The sequence below is a fragment of the Chiloscyllium punctatum genome, chromosome 15 (genome assembly GCF_047496795.1).
Source record: "Chiloscyllium punctatum isolate Juve2018m chromosome 15, sChiPun1.3, whole genome shotgun sequence".
NCBI classification, from domain to species: Eukaryota; Metazoa; Chordata; class Chondrichthyes; order Orectolobiformes; family Hemiscylliidae; genus Chiloscyllium; species Chiloscyllium punctatum.
The window spans coordinates 77,174,713-77,198,018 of NC_092753.1; the positions used below are offsets into that span (position 1 = coordinate 77,174,713).

General features: G+C 43.4%; 1 protein-coding gene across 2 annotated transcripts in view; it reads left to right on the top strand.

The window, feature by feature from the left end:
* Positions 1-457: 457 nt before the first annotated feature.
* The window catches only part of LOC140486423 (interleukin-10 receptor subunit beta-like), a 64,609-nt gene continuing 41,760 nt past the window's right edge, over positions 458-23,306 (top strand). The window contains exon 1 of one of the 2 annotated variants that reach the window (XM_072585534.1): positions 458-890. In XM_072585534.1, coding sequence (XP_072441635.1) covers positions 802-890 — 89 coding nt within the window. In that variant the 5' untranslated portion in view covers positions 458-801. The remainder of the gene's footprint in view (positions 891-23,306) is intronic. The other variant, XM_072585533.1, reaches the window with a different exon arrangement.

A 23,306-nucleotide genomic window follows, 5' to 3' on the forward strand; every position in this document is an offset into this window, starting at 1 on the left:
AGGATGCCTTCCTTGAAGAAGTTCTCCTCCTCTCTCCACAAGTTTCTCAGTGAGTCTTTATCTCACTGCAACCCCCAGGACATCTCCTCTGCCCTGAAGCTCTTCCAATCTCCCTTCCCAACTATCCGCTCCACCCACCCCCATTCACCTCCCCACCCCATTCACCTATTGTACTCTTTGCCATCTTCTCTTCAGATTCCCCACCCCCAACTTATCTCTTCACCCTGGAGGCTCCCTGCCTCTAATCCTGATGAAGGGCTTTTGCCCGAAACGTCGATTTTCCTGCTCCGCTTTTCCAGCACCACTCTAATCTAAAGTCTGGTTTCCAGCATCTGCAGTCCTCGCTTTTGCCTTAGATCCCACCATGGCCACCTGGAGATTAGTGGGCACCGTGATTTTCATTCTCCCCTGACAGCTAGAACCATTCTTGGTTTCACATAATTCCAGCGCTTTCTCCAGCGTCTCCCGCAAAGGTTTCCACAATATTCAGTAAATCTGAATGGATTTGCAGTTAAGAGGTTGACGAGTGGCGCATTGCTCTTTGGCTGACTTGCTGGGGGTTAAGAAGCTGGTATCCTTTCTGGACTGGAAGTACAGGGGGATCTTTGATCAAGAGGCTGCCTTTGTTATTTTGGGTTTGAGAGCGTTGTGTTTTTGGCTCGGTTCCCAGTTGCGCTTCGCGTCACTCACTCTCGGGACAAGCGGCGAGGGAGGAAGGAGGACCGGGCTGGGTGCTGTGTCTGCGTGGGCAAGGGGAGGGGAGGGTGGAGTGAAGCACTTAGACGCCAGAAGAGGAAGCTGATGAACACAAGTCTATCTGAGGGAGAGCTGCTCAAACATGATCTCTCTGATATCCAGGACCTCCGTGTTTGGCTTGTTGTGGGCTCTGGGTAAGGAGTGTTTGTCTGATTGCAGCCTTCCCTGCTTTAATCTGGCTCAGTGTCTGGGCTCGGGGAGGGGAGGGGGGGCACTGCCCGGTGGATGAGGGGGGGGGCGGGGGGCAGTGAGAGAGAAGCTGGTGTGTTCCAGCCCAGAGCCGGCCTGAGGGACACGGGCTGGGGCTGGGGCTGGGGCTGGGGGAGCCGGCCTCCTGCCCTCAGTGTAACCTGGGGCCGGGGGGTACAGGGACAGAGAGGAGGGCGGGGAGACTCTGGGGGGCTGTGGGTGCTTTTTCATTCACGCAGTTAACCCCCCCAGCCCCAGCCCCAGCCCCAGCCCCCTCCCCCGGGCGGTTCGGAAACCTCCTGCCGGCGGGGACACTGAGCACTGGGCCCGGCCTCTCTCACTTCCTTCTCCAGATTTTGTTTCTGTTTCTCATCGGCAGCCAGAGGAATGCGAGTTCATAGACACAATAACCTCCCAACTCCCCTCATTCACACCCCCCCGGCCAAACCTTATGACCCGTCCCCCACTCCCCCCCTCCCCGTATCTTCACTATCCTCACTATCCTCGTCCCCTCATCTACCTCTACCCCTGACTCTATCCTCTTCACCCCCCCCCGTCCCCTCACTCTAACCCCCCCCGTCCCCTCACTCTAACCCCCCCTGTCCCCTCACTCTAACCCCCCCGTCCCCTCACTCTAACCCCCCCTGTCCCCTCACTCTAACCCCCCCTGTCCCCTCACTCTAACCCCCCCTGTCCCCTCACTCTAACCCCCCCTGTCCCCTCACTCTATTCCCCCCCCGTCTCCTCACTCTATTCCCCCCCCGTCCCCTCACTCTATTCCCCCCCGTCCCCTCACTCTATTCCCCCCCGTCCCCTCACTCTATTCCCCCCCCCCGTCCCCTCACTCTATTCCCCCCCCGTCCCCTCACTCTATTCCCCCCCCGTCCCCTCACTCTATTCCCCCCCCGTCCCCTCACTCTATCCCCCCCCGTCCCCTCACTCTATTCCCCCCCGTCCCCTCACTCTATTCCCCCCCCCGTCCCCTCACTCTATTCCCCCCCCCGTCCCCTCACTCTATTCCCCCCCCCGTCCCCTCACTCTATTCCCCCCCCCGTCCCCTCACTCTATTCCCCCCCCGTCCCCTCACTCTATTCCCCCCCCGTCCCCTCACTCTATTCCCCCCCCCGTCCCCTCACTCTATTCCCCCGTGCCTTCACTCTGTTCCCCCCGTCCCTTCACTCTATTCCCCCCGTCCCCTCACTCTATTTCCCCCGTCCCCTCACTCTATTTCCCCCGTGCCCTCACTCTGTTCCTCCTGTCCCCTCACTCTATTCCTCCCACTCCCCTCAGTCTATCCTCCTATCTCCTCACTCTATCCTCCCCGTCCCCTCACTCTATCCTCCCCGTCCCCTCTCTATATTCCCCCCATTCCCTTTCTATATTTCCCCGTCCCCTCTCTCTATTCCCTTGTTCCCTCACTCTATCTCCCTGTCCTATCCCTCTGCCCCTCTCTCCCCTTACTACTCCCTCTCCCCTACTTGCTCATTCCCCATCCCCTTCCCCCCCACTATTCCCCCCTTTTCTCCCCCACTATCCTCCCCACAGCACCCTCACTGTGTCTCTCCCCCTATCCCCCCTTCTCCCTATCATCTCCCCTTCCTCCTCCACTATCCCTCTCTCTTCCCCCATTATCTCTCAGTCTTCTTCACTACTCCCCTCACCATCATCATAATATGTCTCCCCCAGTCTTCTCACGCACTATCCCTCTTTCCTCTGCTATTCCTTCTACTTTCCTTCCACACCATTATCTCATCGGCCCCTCCTATCAATAATGAATGGCCTTTAAATGATTGATTTGATTGATAAAAGAATTTTTACAAGAGATCGTGAATGTGCCATTTGTACACTTTGATTTGTGTAAATACAGTACCCGTGGTGCTGGATTATGTCTGAAACCATAGGATCATAGAATGTTGTAGTACAACCACTGTTGCTTGCACTGTTTAAAGGTATATCACATGTTCATAAATGCTTCTCCTTCTTGAATTATCTGTGCAAAAGCTGGTTTGTTCCACAGGTCCACATTTTTCACCACGGATAGGGCAAGGGGTCAGCTCCTAAATCCAACCCCAATTCGAAAAGTGAAATTGAAACCTAGTGTGATCCACACTGGCTTTTAAGCCAATTGACCTCCTCACTTTAAAGTTCCATTTGATATAGCAACCCATAAGTTTGCATGCATGCTGTAGCCTGGAGCTGTGGACAGTGATGATAGAGGCTCAAATTTGTTTCAACCACGTGGCTAACCAGAATGATCTCCTGCTCTTATCGCCCACCATTGGCAAATGTTGGAAAGGTTTACAATTTGAAACTCAAATGCCTTCAAGTCCTGGAATGAGACTTGAACCTGGAACTTCAGGCTCAGAAACATGGACCCTACCCATTAACTAGATCTCCTTCAGTTCATAGGGCCATGAACACCATATAGAGAAGGAAAGCCATTTAGCCTATCTGAGAACTTACACCCGGAAATAACCTACAATTCCACCAACGGCACTTGATTGTCACTTCAATTTGTCCATTGTTTTTGTTCTCCCACTCGCCCACCACTGAATCTATCCTGAAACCTATTTCACATTAGTCTCTGTTTGTGTGAAAGCTTTCAATCACCAATTCTAAACAGATCTTACTTAGTAGTTCTTCATTGAACTCAGTCACCTCCCATATTCTTTCGAATCCTCTCCATTTCCGTGGTTCTTAATTATAAAATAAATACGTTGCCTGAATATATGTGCTATAGTTTTGAGTACTACAATTACTTCTGTAGGACAAAAACAAATGTTTAATATCCAAGTCTCAATCACAATGAAGTGACAATTCGATTTAATGGTAAAAAAGAAAAATGAAATTAGTCAGACATCCCGCTTCCTAAATGCAGTTGAACAATTCTTCTGGAAGATGTATGTTGTGGAATTTGGGAGAGGGTGGGGTTGCATTTAGCCATGATCCTCTTACATTTGATTATCTTGCCAATAATCATTGTACATGATCAAGGTATTGCTAAGCTTCTGGGACCTTGGAAGATTATTCCAAGAAGAATCGGTCAGGTTGAAATTGATCTTGACTGTGTAGTTGGACAAATCACATTAAAATTAATGGATTGTTTTGTACGTGTCTGAATTCTTCAAAATGGGTGTAAACTGGGTTCCTGATCTGCTGTTATTGATTTTACAACAGCACCCAAAACCAACTTCAATCACTGCATGCCTCCCCATTCCACTGTACAAGAGGAGAAAGTATGTAAAGGAAAGAAAACCCTGGATGGATAGCTTTTTGGCTATCAACATATTTCTTTTGCCAGTCCTCTGTAATGTGTAGGAAGGAACAGTTCAGAATTTGGTTGATTGAAGATTTTATTTCAGATTTGTTCTGGAACTATGAGTGACGATTTTAAATCTTCATTTATTGCCTGTCCCTGATCAACTTGACAGGGTGATGGTGGAATGTTTCCTTTTTCTGTGTAAATGACTTAAGGTGACAGCTTAATTTGCTTTAAGGAATATTTGTTTGACAGTAATACCACTGTGCTCTTTCCAAGATGTGGCATTTGACATAAAAAAGAACATGTATAATTTGTTGTGGGTTAGATACTACTTAATCTCAAAGGCGTAGCCATGGGCACACATATGGGCCCCAGCTATGCCTGTCTCTTTGTTGGCTATGTAGAACAGTTGATCTTCTGTAATTACACCGGCACCACTCCCCACCTCTTCCTCCACTACATTGATGACTGCATTGGTGCCACCTCATGCTCCCGCGAGGAGGTTGAGCAATTCATCAACTTCACCAACACATTCCACCCTGACCTTAAATTTACCTGGACCATCTCTGACACCTCGCTCCCCTTCCTGGACCTCTCCATCTCCATTAGTGACGACCGACTTGACACTGACATTTTTTACAAACCCACCGACTCCCACAGCTACCTGGATTACACCTCTTCCCAGCCTATGTCTTGCAAAAACGCCATCCCGTATTCCCAATTTCTCCGCCTCCGCCGTATCTGCTCCCAGGAGGACCAGTTCCACCATAGAACACACCAGATGGCCTTCTTCTTTAGTGACCGCAATTTCCCTTCCCACGTGGTTAAAGATGCCCTCCAATGCATCTCGTCCACATCCCACACCTCTGCCCTTAAACCCCACCCCTCCAACCGTAACAAGGACAGAACGCCCCTGGTGCTCACCTTCCACCCTACAAACCTTCGCATAAACCAAATCATCCGCCGACATTTCCGCCACCTCCAAAAAGACCCCACAAACAGGGATATATTTCCCTCCCCACCCCTTTCCGCCTTCCGCAAAGACCGTTCCCTCCGTGACTACCTGGTCAGGTCCACACCCCCCTACGACCCACCCTCCCATTCTGGCACTTTCCCCTGCCACTGCAGGAACTGTAAAACCTGCGCCCACACCTCCTCCCTCACCTCTATCCAAGGCCCCAAAGGAGCCTTCCACATCCATCAAAGTTTTACCTGCACATCCACTAATATCATTTATTGTATCCGTTGCTCCCGATGTGGTCTCCTCTACATTGGGGAGACTGGGCGCCTCCTAGCAGAGCGCTTTAGGGAACATCTCCGAGACACCCGCACCAATCAACCAAACCGCCCCGTGGCCCAACATTTCAACTCCCCCTCCCACTCTGCCGAGGACATGGAGGTCCTGGGCCTCCTTCACCCCCGCTCCCTCACCACCAGACGCCTGGAGGAAGAACGCCTCATCTTCCGCCTCGGAACACTTCAACCCCAGGGCATCAATGTGGACTTCAACAGCTTCCTCATTTCCCCTTCCCCCACCTCATCCTAGTTTCAAACTTCCAGCTCAGCACGGTCTCCTTGACTTGTCCGGACTTGTCGAACCTGCTTATCTCCTTTTCCACCTATCCACTCCACCCTCTCCTCCTTGACCTATCACCTTCATCTCCTCCCCCACTCACTCCCTACTCTATGCTCCTCTCTCCCCACCCCCACCCTCCTCTAGCTTATCTCTCCATGCTTCAGGCTCACTGCCTTTATTCCTGATGAAGGGCTTTTGCCTGAAACGTCGATTTTGCTGCTCGTTGGATGCTGCCTGAACTGCTGTGCTCTTCCAGCACCACTAATCCAGTAGTAACTGCTTAATCTGTGAATACACGATGTTATTGATATAGCTAGCATGCTGGAATACTTATTTGTTAAGGTTGACTGAAGTGAGACAGTCATTGCCTGATACATTGATTAATAGAAAGGAAATTATGTTGAAAAACCAAGCCTGTGGAAGAAGATCTTGAGTTCCCAATTTTAGTTAATGGCATTCAGTTAAAGAGGAGCTTGTTGGTTGCGTACATCGTTTGGGTCATTTATACTTGTGATTTCTTCCATTCCTCTTAATATTAATATTTTTGCGTAACATTTTATAGTGACATGTTGTTACTAATAAATCTGAAATGGAGGATTTACAAAGACTGACAAAGCAGAAACACATTTAATCTTTAGTATTCTTGTCACGTAGCTGTGTGTCAGTTTACAAACCTCACAGAGATTCATGTCCTGATTTTGCATATAACTGAGACTTCCTCTTTAGTTGTAGGTACCATTGATATGGATAGTATTGTACATCTGTCAAAGATGTCAAGCGTGTTATGTCTCTAGGGATTGGGTGGTGCAATGTTTTAAAAGATTGATCTTTTACCACCTGGGACCTCTTGTTTAAATCTAACCCAACAGTAATAGCTTATTATATTTCCGATGTCCGGGATCAGTCCTGGATGAAGTGAATTTAGCCAGCATTAATTCAGCTTCTGCTTGTTGTGGATTTGCAATTGGTTGGCTTCTTTCTGTCTTCAAGTGATGATGGGAAAGTGACTCAGAATTTTGGTGAGGTTAGATGAGATCATCTGCTGCATTGCTTTGATGGCTGAACAAGATTAGTTCTAGAAAGGCAAAGTTTGCCACAAGTGCCAGACATAAAGTTATCCCTCACTATTGGTGTGGGATGATCTTTACTGATGCCTTGTTTTCATGGCTACTGTTTGATCCTTGTATTAAAGTGGATAGTTATGTGACTTCTACCATGCGGCACACACCCTCTAGGCAGATACCTTAAGTTTCACTTCAGTAAAATCTTTGTTTTGAAAATGCTGCTGTGCTGTACATTTGCAAGATAGTGTCAGAAATGGTGTGTGTCCAGAACTGATATAAAAAAAGCACATTTGTAGAGCTTTGAGCTGCCAATGATGCAGAAAAAAACAATTAAGAACATGCACTTCTTAAGGGAAACTAGCTGCAATTTTTTTTCTCTATTAACACCTGCTCAATTGACTGGGGATCTGAAACAAAATTTAGAATTCTTCCATGAAAAATGGGAGAATTATGGTTGCAATAAAATTTGCCTAATTTATAATGGTTTCAGTTTCCCGACTGTAAAGTTTCCCTTTCTGAAACATTGGAATTTTAAACAGAAAAAAGAGAGAACTCACAAACACACAAAACCAGGTTGTGAAACTGAACAGAAAAAAAGTAGTAATTTATGGGGCTGGTGCTAGGAAAATGTAAAGGGTCATCAGTCCAAGCTTCAGATAAGCTCCAGCTGACTTGAATGACATTTGCTTGCTGTGTTTGATCTGGAACTCCAAATCCTTGTTCATGTTATCGCAATAGGTCTTCAGAGTAATCTGTTCTGTCAGGACAAAATAGTTGTCATCATAAAGCATTAACCTTACTTTTGAGGACTTCATTTTTGGATCGCCATTCTCTTTGCATGTGAAGTTTATGGTGTTGCGTGGTGTATTTTTTTACTGGTTCACTCACAAGATATTGGTATTGCTGACTGGATCAGCATTTATTACCAATCCTTGTTTCTTTTGACCTGATGGTGGTGAGCTGACTGCTTGAATCATTGCAACTCATGTTTTCTTGGTAGACCTCCCATAATACCGTTAGGGAGGGAATTCCAGAATTTGACCCAACGACACAGAAGGAATGATGATATGTTTTCACATCAAGTGGTGAGCAGCTTGATGGGGAACTTGCAGGTGGTAGTTTTTCCATGTATCTGCTGCCTTTGTCCTCCGAAATAAAGCGGACATTGGTTGGTGTCTATCTAACATTTTATATTGCTTTTCTTCCGCAGTCCTCATTCCAATGGTTAAACTTGATCTAACCTATTATAAAGTGATTTATCAGAATCTTCAGTTGGTATCTCTTCAGTGGTTACCTGTATCTGTTTCCTTTTAGCCACGTACTTGCATACAAAATGATTCAGCTTCTTGCAGTGAGAGCACTATTTTCCAACCAATGGGGATGCCTATTCGCTTTGCATAATGTCTTCTGCAGTATTTGCATCTTACCATTGACTCTGATTGTTCTACCCTGTATACCTGGAGTATGTGTCAGCAGAATGCAAGACCTGATCTGTTCTGCCATGAATACATTGAATCACAACCTCAGTACTTCCACACAAGTAAATTGCTCTCCTGAGTGCACCTCTGCCTTCTCTCAATAGGTACTCTTTCACGTATGGATCCTTTATTCCTAATACAATCCCATCTCTATTAGTTTAACCTTTTAATTCACGGGTTTCAACAAGCTCAGTTAATGATGTTATGCACTGATCAATGAACTCTTTTGTTTTGTTCCCTAGTATTGAATATGTTTCATTGATATGTACTTCATACTTGGAGCTCAAAATCTGCCATCAAAACTTTTAAAGTTTCTGATGTTCAGAGAGATTTAAGATGGAATATATTTTGAACCAACCAATCTTTTCCCGTAAGCGATTAAATTAAGGATAGTGAATTGTACATGTTCAGGTTTGCCCAACAAATCTTGACTTGCCAAAAGAGATTTGCAACATGTCATAGCACTGATTGTGGAACTATCCTAGATGAGTAGAAAGATGTGTTGATGGGGTTGGGATACCTCCTAGGAGAATATCATCTCAAAATAGATAAGAATTCAGTAGTTGTTGAGGAAAGTTCCAGCTGCCAACCCGAAAGAAAAGATAGAAGAGCTGAAAAAGAAGAGTTGTCAGTTTCTTGATTAACAGCATTAGATCAATCAAACAACCTGGAAAGCTGAGAACATACATTGACCAAAAAAAAGTAAAGCCCTGAATAGATTTCACTATCCCATGCCTATCCATTGAAACAATTTTGCTGCAACTTGCAAAGCCAAAGTTTTTCACCATCCTAAATCAAAAGAGTACCAATGAAGACAGCCTGAGATAATTAGTGACCTTCGTCAAGTGGAAGCTACAGTGGGTGATCTGCTAGTTTGTGGAGACATGATGAAAGAAGTTATTACTGACTGTGACCAAATCTAATGCAATAGCTCCTCAGGTAAACCTGAAGTCAAACAAGAGAAACAAAGTTACAATTGAGGATGCTCAAAGTCGAGTGCATTGGCCAGGAACTGACAGAAAAAGTTCTTCACCCAGATCTGGAAAATGTTAGAGTTGCATTTGCAGTAGCAATGCAGTGTCCAACAGCAATGCAGTCACCAACAGATGTAAATACAGTGCAACAATTTGTTGAATGTGTCAATTATTAAGCAGAATTCTTGCCCAATTTGTGGTTGGAGTGTGAACCATTACGCCAACTCAGTCAAGGACGTACTGTGGTACTGGGGCACAGAACAAGAAGCGGTATTCATTAAAATCAAGCGACCAGTGTTGAAATATTGTGATATAAGTGATGAAGCCACGTTGCAGTATGAAGCCAGTGAGACAGGACTTGGAACAACCCTAATGCAGAAAGGTCAACTGGTTACATTTGTATCCAGAGCACTAACACAACAGAAAGATGCTGTGCTAAGACTGAGGAAGTGTGCCAAAGCATTTCTTCAGGATCTATTTGGAAGAAACAAGTGACAAGCTGTATCAAAACATTTCCCTCAAGCTGTTATCACGTGCTTCAGAGCAACCGCAAAGAATATTACTCTGATTACAGATTCCATCTGGATGTGACATTCAAGCAAAAGAGGCAAAAACATGTTGCAATCTTGCTGTTAAGAGCAGCATTCCCATTGAAGAAAGTGAAAGATGCTGCAACAGAGTATGATATCATCCAGATTCAAAATGAAGCAGCAGCTCATCATGTTCTAGAAGTCATCAATCCAGCAGAGACAGTGAATATAACAGACAAGCACACAGTGGCTCAGCAGTTAGCACTGTTGCCTCACAGCATCAGGTACACGGTTCAATTCCCACCTTGGGTGATTGTGTGGAATTTGCACATTCTCACCATGTCTGCGTGGGTTTCCTCCCACAATGCAAAGATGTGTGGGTTAGGTGAATTGGTCATGCTGTTAGTGCCCATAGTGTTCAGGGATCTGTAGATGGACTACTCTTGTGACTGCTGTGAATGGACCAGTTGACTTCAATGATCACAATAGAGATTGTCAAGTATATAAAAGCACACTTTGGCTGTTTTGGCCTTCCAGATTTTGTCATGAATGTAGGTGCATTAGTCTGGGGTAAAAATGTAGAGCAGTAGGGGAATGGGTTTGGATGGGTTCCTGTTCGGAGGGTCAGTGTGGACTTGTTGGGTCGAAGGGCATGTTTCCACACTGTAGAGGTTCTTAAAAACAAAAAGCTCCTTGCTCAAATTTTTAGGATATCTGGTCAGCATGGATGAGTTGGACAGAAGCGTCTGCTTCCATTCTGTATATCTCTATGAGACTACGACTCTAAACCAAGCAAGTTCTCCAACATGATGCATATCTCTTAGAAGTGTTACAAGAACTAGTAATATTAAGATGGTTTGAGAATATCAAGGTCATATCTTTTGCTTTTAGAATTTGTTGGGTACATAGAAATGAATTGACAGTCTAAGGTCACCTATTTTACAAGAGAAGTAGTGTTACTGTCCCAAACATATTGAGAGGAGAGGTGCCAATGTGTGTCTATGCACACCAGCAAGGATTTAAGTCAAATCTGAGGATACACTCTACTGGCTGAATATTAGCAACAAAATCAAGGACCACATTAGCCAATGCAGATATTTTAAATTAACTGGTTGATACATTATGACATACCTCTGGAGCAGATGGGGCTGGAACCCATGCCTTCTGGCTCGGAGTTAGGGACACCAGCAGAAGAGCCCCAAGTTGGCCAGTGCACTGCTAAACTAAGCAAGGTAGAGAGCCCCTGATGATATAAGAGATTTCAGACAGACCATGGATGAAACTGGGAGAAGACCTCTTCACATTCACAGGAACTGATTATCTTGTCACCATGGACTACTCTTGTGACCACTGGGAATGGACCAGTTGACTTTGGTGATCACAATAGAGATTGTCAAGTATCTAAAAGCACACTTTGGCCATTTTGGTATTCCTGATATTGTCATGAGTGATAATGGGCCTTAGTTCATGAATGAGAAATTCGGTCACTCTATGAAACATTGGGAAATTCATCACTAGCCATCATCTCTTCACTATCCTCAGTCAAAACATCAAAGGAATTATAAAGAAATCTGGCAAATCCAGCACATACGTATATACAAGGCAATTCTCAAGCAGAAAAATGCACATACTGAAGGCATGGAAAGTAGCTCAGTACAAAAACTAATGTTGCATTGCACACAAACTACTCCTCCAATAGCAAAGAAAAAACTACTAAAGCCAGATGTAGTAATCTGTGTGAGTGATAAATGTCAAAGTGAAATAGCAGAAAGCTAAATTCCATTTCAGCTGCGCAATCATTGCCAGAGTTGAGTATTAGAGAGCCAGCCCAGGTACAAACATTCAATGATCCCAAGAAAAGCCAGTGGCAAAGTGACAACTTGAGACCTGCATGGGCCAGTCATCAACTCAGTTGTACTTGGTGGAAGCAAATGACCAGAATTACGGTCATAATGACAAGCACATAGACTTACTGAAGCTGTTCCTCAACTGAAGGTGATAGGTGAGGACGAATGCATAATTTATACAGAACGCACATTAGACATCAGAGCCAGAGGTCCACAACAGCCCAATAACAGAAAAAGAACAACAACAGCTACATAGCAACAATGACTGACGCAGGAATGAAATTCAGTGGTGAAACAACATTACCCAGATTAGCAACCAACAACAGCAACACCCATTAAAAGACCAGCACAACTTAAAGACAATGTGTGGGATGCATGTGCAGAGACTGATGGTAATAATAAATTGCTAAGGCAAGAGACCAGTAATATATGTAGTTGATAACTTCTGTAGCTAAAAATGTACATGATAATTCATGTCTTCTTCTTCATTTTTGTCTCAAAATAGGATGTTTGAATATAAATGGAATTATGTACAAGTGTCTGTCCTAGTCTGCCATAGTCACGTGACCTCTGCCATGGGGCAAACACCTTGAGGCAGACAACTTAAGCTTCACTTCAATAAAGTCCCCTTGTTGAAGACACAGCTGTGCTGTACACTTGAAGCAATTTGTTTTAGAGCTTTGGTAGTACCATAGTGGTGGGAAATTTCTGCCCACAACTTAACGTCAGGTACCTCCCCAAATAATATATCCACGGGGAAGCAGCTAGCTTCCAAACTGAGCACATGCCAAAGAGAGCAGTCTTTGTTTGATTAGAACAGGAATGCTTGGCATGTTTTCTTCAAAGGTTAACACTAATTGGCAGTATGTTGACAAAATTAATCAACAGGTTGCAAACAAATTCACATTTGTGCTCTAAGAGGTTCAATTTTGAGTTGATCCTACATTGCATTGCTAATAGTAACTTGGATAGTACATTGTTGTATTAAATCAGGTGCTTTATCCAATGTACTATTTTGTTACCGTGGTAAAACAGTGAATATCTTCTTTATTTCTTTCACATGGGCCTATCCTATGGTCAAATAATGATTACTTTTTGGGAAAGTTTTCCTGTAAATTGTCAGAAATTTTCAAATGTGTCTCCTCGAACAAAAATGGGAGCAAGTGGCTGTTTTCAATATATTGGAATGCGATATCTTAAAGTGTGCTAAAGCCAACCAATAATTAGCAAATGGCTTGGAGCTTTACTTGTAGTGAATTAGAGTGTAGATTTCTATGAGAACAAATGCTGGAGGTATGGAGCTAGAAGTGGGGATGTATCACCAGTGAAAATATTGTCTAGTCAGATGATGCAGTATAAGATCTTTAATTTATTTCTTGAATATAAATAGTGTTTCATTACACAAAACAAAATCTACTTGTAGTATGGGGAAAGTAGGTTTGCACTTTTAATGTGTGGATATTATATGAAAATAGATGTAGGATTTTGGAAAAAGGTTACTGTTAAACGTTGGTTTTTGAAAAGTGTATTCATTCAGAAAAGTACACGAGACACAAGGTAATTCTAATTCCAATTTGAAACACTTTCTCTAAGTCTTTAAACTATAATTCACTGATCCAGCTGCCTTCCTAATTTGTAGCATATCTGTTGGGGCAGGTACGTGTTAGCTTGAGGTACTTGGCAAAACTGAGTTAACAAGTCATCCAAAAAATGATGAAAACAGACACCAAGACCAACACCAAAATAGACACTTTTATGAATGCAGCAGAGGTAATATATTTGGACTTCTGAAAAAACCTTCAATAAGTTACCACACAGTAGATACATCTACGCTGAAATCGTTTGGAGTTGGACAACAAGTAGTAAAATGGTTGGAAGCCAGCAATAAAACAGAAATGATCGACTAAAGATAATTGCACAGATTACAAACAGTGGGAAGTGATGTTCCACAAGGGTCGGTGCTGGGACCACTATTGAGCACTTGCACAAACAATTTAAGCATCAGAAAAGCAAATTCAGAATTTGCTGATGTCTCCAAAATTGTCCAAAATCTTGTTTTCTGCCCAAATGGAGGTAAACCTTGTGGAAAACAGACAGAAAGGTTATTGGCTCCTTGGTGTTCCCACTCACCAAAATATATGAAAACATACAGTCCTTGCCTGTACACCATTAAGAGCAAAATAGTAGGCAAGCAATATCACCTCTCTATCATACTTGGCACGCAGAGGAATATTTGGCCGACAGTCAATGAGTTCCCGAAACAGATTACTTCAGACTAATGAGTCAACAAGTAAAAATAGTATGAATTTAAACCTACTTTGTACTCTCCCACAATTTCATAAAAAAAACTATTTTGTCATTTTGTAAATTACCTCAATACTCAGTTGATATTCAGTTCATTTTGCACAACCACCTTTTGTTTGTTAAAAGCATTAGTTTGCTTTTGGTTCTAACAGCATTCTAAACTATACAGAGTAAGTAATAGGATTCCATTTAATTTCACTGCATCCATGGGCTTGCGGTGGATCTTAGCCAAAAAGGCAAGAATGAAACATCTCAAACGTCTCTCCTTGTCTGTAACTTTCCTTGATAGAAGAAGCACTATCGATAAGAATGACAAGTAAACTCTTCACTCTTCAGTCAGTACGCTATTAATCCTCATTCCATTGAGTCTAAAGTAGGATGACTTGCCTAGGGCTGGTGTTAAAGAAGAAATTGCAGGGCTGTAATGCATGCACTGATCAAGTGGAAGTGTGGGTACTGCAGATGCTGGAGATTAAAGTCAAGATTAGAGTGGTTTTGCCTGAAACATCGATGTTCCTGCTCCTCAGATGCTGCCTGACCTGCTGCACATTCCCTGATCAGTCTGTCTTTAAATAAGAACTCAATGTTTTTGTGCTGGATTTCCAGGAACAGTGTTTTCAAACACAGGCATTAACTCAGGTTCACAGCTATTATAAAGTAACATACACAGAAATTAAGGTGAGAATATTGAGGGAGGAATTTAGTCATGCAGCGCTGTTGTACAGATTTGGCAGCTCTATGGAGGCAAGCAGTGCTCAGTAAAGAGTGTCATTCAGATAGTGCCCTATGGGAATGGCTGTAAGACTGATTAATGGTACCATATGAATGAATTCCTCTCCTGTTAAGCTCTTGTATAGAAAGAGTGCTCATTATAAAATATCCCATCTATACAGATATAGGAGAACTTTAAGCACAAAATGAGCAAGGGTGGGAGGCAGGTATCACTTGTATTACTGAATCCTGAATAAGTACAAAATTATGGGGGTGGCATGGTGGCTCAGTGGTTAGCACTGCTGCCTCACAACAGCAGGATCCCAGGTTCGGTTACAGCCTCAGGCGACTGTCTGTGTGGAGTTTGCACGTTCTCCCTGTATCTGTGTGGGTTTCCTCCGGGTGCTCCGGTTTCCTCCCACAGTCCAAGATGTGCAGGTTAGGTGAATTGGCCATGCTAAATTGCCCGTAGTGTTAGGTGCATTAGTCAGAGGGAAATAATGGGTGGATTACTCTTTGGAGGGTCGGTGTGGACTGGTTGGGCCGAAGGGCCTGTTTCCACACTGTAGGGAATCTAATCTATTCTATGAGGAAATTGGCAGTCATTTCTTCTGAAGTAGACAACTGCTGTTTCTCAATTGTAGCTACTTAAACTTTGTGATAAATTGTAATGTACTTCAAAATGCACAATTTCTTTTCAATTCTTATTGAAACCAAGGTGGGGACTTCCTGCTGCTGGGGTAGAAATACAATATCTGTTCTGCAAATTTGACTTTTTCTGGAAACCTTTAGTACTGGGTATTTTTCTGTGAGTTTCTGTGATAAGAAATTTGGGAACTACAGTTATGCTTATTTTGTTCAGAATTCACCACACAGGGATTCCCTTTAGTTTAGATTTCATCTGTGTGAATGTTTGGTGTAGGCAAGGGGGATGTTTTCGATGAGGGTGCAAGTGGGTTGCCGTGGCTGGAATCAGAGACTGAGGTGAGAAATAGGAATGAAGAATGAATAAAATGGGCAAGTCCCAGGCAGAAACTTGGAGGGAAATCTTTTGCAGCTAAAGGCAGGTGTTTTATGGTGTATGCATCCCCTAAAAGTGACATTCAGCCAGGACCCCATTAACCCTCCGCCCAAAATCTGGATTTCACAAGAGTGGCTTTGAAGGCAAGTGACGAATTCCTCAGCAGCTGTCTGTAAAACTTCTCTATAATAGTTACTTATTGAACCTTTAGTTCAGCTCATGCACCTTTTCCCTGACTGTCAGCAACTCAACAGGGTCACTAGGGCTTGTACGCAGATAGGAAAGCTTCCCCAGTGAAACTGAAAGATGAGGAGGCTTTGAGCAGTTATACTGAAGAGCTCCAGTCATGATCAGGCAGGAGATTCAAATCACTTCTCAGAGACTGTACTATCACTGTTTGACACCTGTCCAGCACTTTATTCACCTACAGGAGTATTATCTTCTTAGCAGCTGGTACCAGGCTTTAGTGGCAGATTATGTAGTGTCACAGGTCAGAGGGCAGGAGGAACAGCAAAATGAGCACTAGGAGCAGGACCAGAAGTAGGATTTCCACTTGTGCCTCGATAGGGGAGAGGGGATGGACAATAGTCCTACTCGACTGGAAGCAAGACCCCAATTCAGGCTTTAAAGACGGACGAACAGTCCACTCGACATGTCTGATGATGGCTCAAGATCTCTTGGCAGATCACTGCTGACACCTGCAGCCTCTGGAAACAGACTTCCTTCCCAATAGAGTGTGCGTATCTGCATCATTCGTTGTCGGTAAGGTGTCTGTCACTGAAAGGCAGCCCCCAACTCAGGCCTCTGCCACCCCCAACATGGGATGACCTGCTCTTCTGAAAGCATGAAAGCAGGGCATTGTGAATATTCTTGACTGCTTGTGTGATTTGACAAGGGTGGCTATGAGACATGGAGGTGCAAAGGCAGTAGGATGAGAAGAAACGTGAATGCTGAGTGAGGTATAAAGATGTGAGATTCTGACGAAGAGTGGAGCTGCATAGGGTATTGTTCTGAGCAGCGTTGTGGAGTAGAACATTGGGGAATGTCTGAGTGTGCGGCTTGAAACCAGAAATTGCAACACCACTCACAAACCATGTGGCTGTGTCACCCTGGATCCTTTTCATTACACAGTCTCCATGTCGAAGGGACTGTACATCTGCAACTCAATTCCATCCCCTTCTGCTCGGTTAGAGAAGCTGTCCTCTCCCTCCCAACTCTTGCAGAGACCACCTTGCTGCTGTCCATTAGGTTCCACATCATGACCTCGAGGCGCAAATGAGGAAGCTGGGAGTTGGGGAGGGGGGGGAGTAGCTTTCCCAAGCCTCCCTGCCTGTGGGTGCTGAAGCCTCAAAAAGTCAAATTCGGGTGAGCCATTGTGACCCCCAGTATGATCCCTTTAATTAAAAATGCTACTGTCAACAGATGCAGCATATCATCCTACCCATTCCCAGAAATGTCCAGATGCTAATATTGTGATTAATTGACATAGCCACTTGGCAAGTGATAAATTTGGGAAAACGCTTTCCATGAACTGTAATGGGGGGGAGTTTTGCTGTCAGCAGCACAAAGCAATGGTCCTTACTGCTGACCTTAAAAAAAACTGTCTGCAAAAATGTTGTAGTCTCTGAAATGGAGTTCCCCCTTCCATATGGTAATTGAAATATGCTGAGCCTAAGGGATCTTCAGGCATCCAGCATCAGTGAAGTCAGTACTCAGGGTATGCAGCCAATCACATTGTGTATTCTTTCAGAAAATAAATGAGGAAGTTCAAGGCACTGAGTATGCCTTACTTTTACCGACTTATTGTTGGTATAGAATTTAAAAGTACTGCTGATAAAAATACACAGTCTGTTGAAACTTTCTGTCTTGTACTCATCAGGACATTTTGCAAGAACGCCAATTTGCAGAGGTAGAGGTTGTTCGGCGCATTCCTAGTGTTACTACCCTTAGACTAAAAGGCACAAGTTGAAGTCTGAACTGTACCAAAGATGTCTCATAACAACGGGTTGATTCAAAAATCTACAAATTCAGGAATGGGTGATCCAACATTTATACTGCATGAGCAGAGAGTGCTAATAGATAGTAAGCAGAATCTGATGGTTTGCCATGGGGAAGGCACCATTAATGCTGATTGATGGTAAATAGCCAAACTTTGTTCAAATTGTAAACTAGGCAGTTTGACTGAATTGTCAGTCCTGCACCCTGAGGAATAAATAGCAAATGGCTGTCACTTATTTTGTTGAGTTGAAACAGGCACAGTGCATTCTTTCAGTCTGCAAAAATCAGGAATTGCTGATATAGTTTGTAGCTTCCACAGCATGCAAGTGTAACACACTCAAATTGCACTGGCAATCCTAATTGGTTCTCAGTGTCATTCCTTGTGCATTCAGGATTATTCAACAAATATTGCCCTGTTACAGAAGCACATCTACTTTTTAACACTGTGTTCTGAGATTTGGAAGGAAAAACACTGACAGCAAGTTCTGGATTTGTGCATTACTTTGTACATGTGTGGACTCTTGAATTTGTTATTAGTTTCAGTGGAGAAAAGTGACATGTTCACTGTCAAAACCACTACAGACACCAGGCCAAGCAGCACTTTGTTAACATTTCCTCAGCAGTGCCTTGCAAAGTTGTGACCTCTACTCTCCAGAAAGACCACGTTACTACTGACTCATGGTAACACCAACGCATGCAATTTTCCCTCTAGCCCAGATGCCAAACTGACGTGGAACTATATCACCACTCCTTCCTTATCACTGGATCAAAGTCCTGGAAGCCTTTTCATAACAGTCATGTGGACTGATGGAAACGGAGAGCAATGATTCATAAAGGTGGCTCACCTCACTACCATCTGCTTGAGGGAAGTTAGGGATGGGAAATAAATGTGGCATAGCCAGCAAAACCCTGCTTTCCCTGAATCAATGGAATAAAAGTTATGATGAAATTCTGGTTTGTAGAATTGGGGATAGAAATCTTTTCCATCCGACAGAGTTCTGCCTGTGCTGTAGCTCTTTATTTTAACAAGAAAATGCGTCTTGTGGGCTTTTCAGTTTAAGTTGATGAATCACCACAAAATACTGATCGTGTGCAAATTAATATTGATATCTTTAGAAACATTTCAGCCTGTTTTTGGGTGACCAATGTTGCAACATTTGACAGCTTTGATGGAAATTTTCACAACCATTTCTGTGTTTTGATTCAAAGTCAGGAGGCATGTCTCTGATATGAAAAGATAATGTGTGTTAGTATGTCCCACTGAAAAGTAGTAAAAGAATAAAAATAACATGGAAATAGCCGAAATCAGGGGTGCAAAAAGTAAGAGGAAAACAAAACTAAGGCTTACAAAGTTTGGGGGGTGTGGGGGGTGGTGGTGGAGGTGGGGGAAGTGGGGGAAGGAGGGTGAGAGAAATTGGATTGAAACTTCTAAACTCATGCTTGGAGTTGAGTTTCAATCCAGAGCCGAGGACTTGGAATTATGGCTAATTTCCAGGTCCAGATCCTGCAGCATGTGTGTTGCTTATACAGCACCACTGTGTCAAATGTAAATGCCCAAGTTGCACCAGAGATGAGCTCAGCACTCACTTATTAAACATCATGGGGTAGCAGGGGAATAGGAGCATCATGTAGAGCAGCAAAAGTAGATCAAACTAGCAATGGGACTTGCAGAAAGAGGAAGGCAGCACCTCAAAGGGCAGTCCCTCACTGTGCACAGATGTGAATCTGTGAAATGGCCAATTCAAGAGAATGCACCTCCATCTGGAGTAAGATCCTATTAGGACTCAAAATGCCAATATGTCCCTGATGTTCTGGAACACAGATTGAACACCTTGAAGAGTTACTTTTGAAGCATGTCCTCTCCGCCTCTAACTCCCACAAGCCATTGAAAGTCTGGCTTAAGCATTGCAGGGTGAGGGATATTAAGCATTGAGAAGCATCACCAGGCAAAGTTTGATGATATTACAAATCTTGCGTGCACCCTAACTGAGTGAAACCATTGATCCATTCTCCAATCTGCTGATTCTCTAACCTGCTCTTTTACACTTAGAGATTTCATGGTATTATCACGACCTTGCTGAATGTTCCTAAGGTTTGTGGTGAATTTGATAGAACAATACAAGAGCCAAATGCTTGGACTGGGGTGGGGGGGCGGGGGGGGGGGCGGGGGCGGGGGGGGGGGCGGGGGCGGGGGGGGGGCGGGGGGGGGGGGGCGGGGTGGCAGTGCACTGTATAAGTGCAGAGTCCGAAGAGGCGTGGATGAGGATGAGGCCAAGCTCCTGTTCGCAAATCATTTTTAAACTCACGTTAAACTTTACTAAATGCCTCCTGTTGTCAGTATACCTGATTTCAGACTCTTGTTTTGCCTTTCTCTGTTTTGTTTGTCCACTCACAGCAACTATCTTGTCCTCCAACCTCTACCCCCAATGAAGAATTATATTCAAAATGATAACCTCTGTTGAATTTACTTTCAGATACTAATGGAATTGTATTTCTAGTATTTTCTGTTTTTCAAAATGACCAACCTTAGTCTCTATTTCAACACTCATTTGGCTAGCATTTCAAACTAGCTGCTTATTGAAAATGCTGATGTGATCTCTTTCTATTTCTACCTGTATCTTTGACATCTCTTCCTCCCTCTACTCACATTTGTCCTCGGGTTTATACATTGTGATAGTCTGTGTAACCGCAGTGGCTACACAGCAGATGGTAATTTACTATGGAGGTTGAGGGATACTATGGAGAGTACAAGTGACAGTTAAAATGCAATTCCTTTCATTATTTTCCCTCTGCCTTTTCTTCCACCTGCAGATTTCTTGCTCTTTATATTTCTATTGTGGTATTGTTGCTGGTGCTTTCCTTTTTTTTTAAAATGTTATCTTTTGCTAAATTGTTCCTTATTCCTTACATATTTTCCCTTGGTTATATTTTCTGTTTTATTTAGACACTTCTATATTTTGCTTAGTATAAATTTAAGGTTACATTTTGGAAGGTTATTCATGTTCAATTGGTTGTGTTCTTGCCTCTAAGACAGAAAGTTGCAATTTCAAACCTGTTCCAGGGATTTTTGAGTACAGAAAGTCAAAGCTGACACTTGCATGCACTGTTATGGGAGTGCTACACTATCAGTTGTGCTGCCATTGGGATGAGACCTGAGGCTCCATCAACTTTCTCTGTTGAATATGAAAGTCTCAAGGCACTACATCAGAGAAGAGCAAGGTAGCCCTCATGGTTCTACCAGCTCTCCTGGTCAATATTTATTCCTCATGCACCATCTAAATAAGAGATTATTGTCATTTTATTGTCATTTGTGGGCCTTTGCTGAGGACAATTTGACTTTCATGTTTCCTACAGTGCAACAATGACTGCACTTCAAAAGTAATTGATCAGCTGGGACGTCCTGAGGTTGCTACACGAATGCAAATTTACTTTATCTGATTGATGAATTAGTGCAACAAAGGATAGATGAAGATGAGAAGTTCAAGAACAAAAGGGAGAATTAAAAGAACTTTTGCCTCAGGAGATACTAGAACACAAAATCTTATTGAGGACATTGTGGCCATTGAGTCAGGTTACTACTGTACCTTTTAAAATGGAATTAGGTGAGATTTTAAAGGGAAGATTCGAAGAAAAGTTTGACATGGGGGTGGAGTAGAATTGCTACATTATATTGGCAGTGCAGAAAGAGGCCATTCAACCCAGTAAGTCTATGTCAATCTTTGTTCTCTGTATGAGCTTTTTTCTACCCTTCCTCATCCACAACCATTAACAGGTTCTTCATAGGCATTTCTCCTTCATGTATTTATCTTGCTTTCCCTTTAATATGTTGATGCAATTCTTATCATAATAAAGATAATAGCTGTAGTAGAGCCACATGGATGATGTGCACTGTACTTGTTTCATTGCTATCACCTCTGCCATGAATTCTGCTTCAATATATTCGTGCTCTGTCAGGCATTCCACCCTCTCCAAACACTGTGTGACAGAGCAAGTGTTTGTCATGCAAGTCAGGCAGCATCCAAGGAGCAGGAGAATCGACGTTTCAGGCATGAGCCTTTCTTCACGAAAGGGCTTATGCCCAAAACGTCAATTCTCCTGCTCCTTGGATGCTGCCTGACCTGCTGCACTTTTCCAGCAACGCATTTTCAGCTCTGATCTCCAGCATCTGCAGTCCTCACTTTCTCCTCCACGTGTTTGTCATGTTTAGAAAGTTGATAGCTTTTATGTCAAAGCTAGACACCAGACACCACCATCATAATGTGTTTTTGCGATTCAAAAATGTTTTTATTTATATAAAGAATATTGCCTGCATGTTTTTAATTATCATTTTTTGTGACCTTGCTCGATCAGATCAAATCACGTTCAGGTCTCTGAGGAAGGATTGTGAACTAAGTAACAAATTCAAAGCTGTCACCTGTATTTAAAATATCATGAACTTGGTTTCACACAAATGCATGAACCTCTGTCTTACCAATGTTGGACAGCATAATTTCAAATTAAAAACATACTTCCAGCTTTTGACAAACCTCAGGCCAAGGATTAGGAATACAGTCATATAAAAATCCCATATATGCAATTATGTTTATATAGTAACTGAAATTAGTTACTTTTTCGTAAATCTCCTTCCCCATTTACTGTTGGCTTTTTCTGGCTGGAATATGGTCCCAAAAGACCTCAGCCTCTGATATCTCAGCCAAGTGTTTATTATTCCCCTGTGAGTTTAACCGATGAGCGTCAGCAAACCTTCAGAGGCGAGCATGTTAACTGCTGTCTTTCTTTAGCCTCAGCTTTACTATAAGCACCATAATTATTGACTACTTGTGATGAATCTTGGGTCCATTTAATGCTTAATCAAATGCTGATAAATGTGTATAATGAAGAACCTAAATTTTGTACTAGCGTTTGGTATGCTTTCCTTTATTGGTCAGAGTATTGAGTACAGGAGTTGGGAGGTCATGTTGCGGCTGAACAGGACATTGGTTAGGCCACTGTTGGAATATCACATGCAATTCTGGTCTCCTTCCTATCGGAAAGATGGTGTGAAACTTGAAAGGGTTCAGAAAAGATTTACAAGGATGTTGCCAGGGTTGGAGGATTTGAGCTAAAGGGAGAGGCTAAACAGGCTGAGGCTGTTTTCCCTGGAGCGTCGGAGGCTGAGGGGGTGACCTTATAGAGGTTTACAAAATTATGAGGGGCGTGGATAGGATAAATAGACAAAGTCTTTTCCCTGGGGTCGGGGAGTTCAGAACTAGAGGGCAAAGGTTTAGGGTGTGAGGGGAAAGATATAAAAGAGACCTAAGGGGCAACTTTTTTACGGAGAGGGTGGTACGTGTATGGAATGAGCTGCCAGAGGAAGTGGTGGAGGCTGGTACAATTGCAACACTTAAGAAGCATTTGGATGGTATATGAATAGGAAGGGTTTGGAGGGATATGGACCGGGTGCTGGCAGGTGGGACTAGATTGGGTTGGGATATCTGGTTGGCATGGACAGGTTGGACTGAAGGGTCTGTTTCCATGCTGTACATCTCTATGACTCTAAGTAACATAACATTGTGAACAATGAATTGGAAACATTCAGAGTCTGCCATAAGCCTGT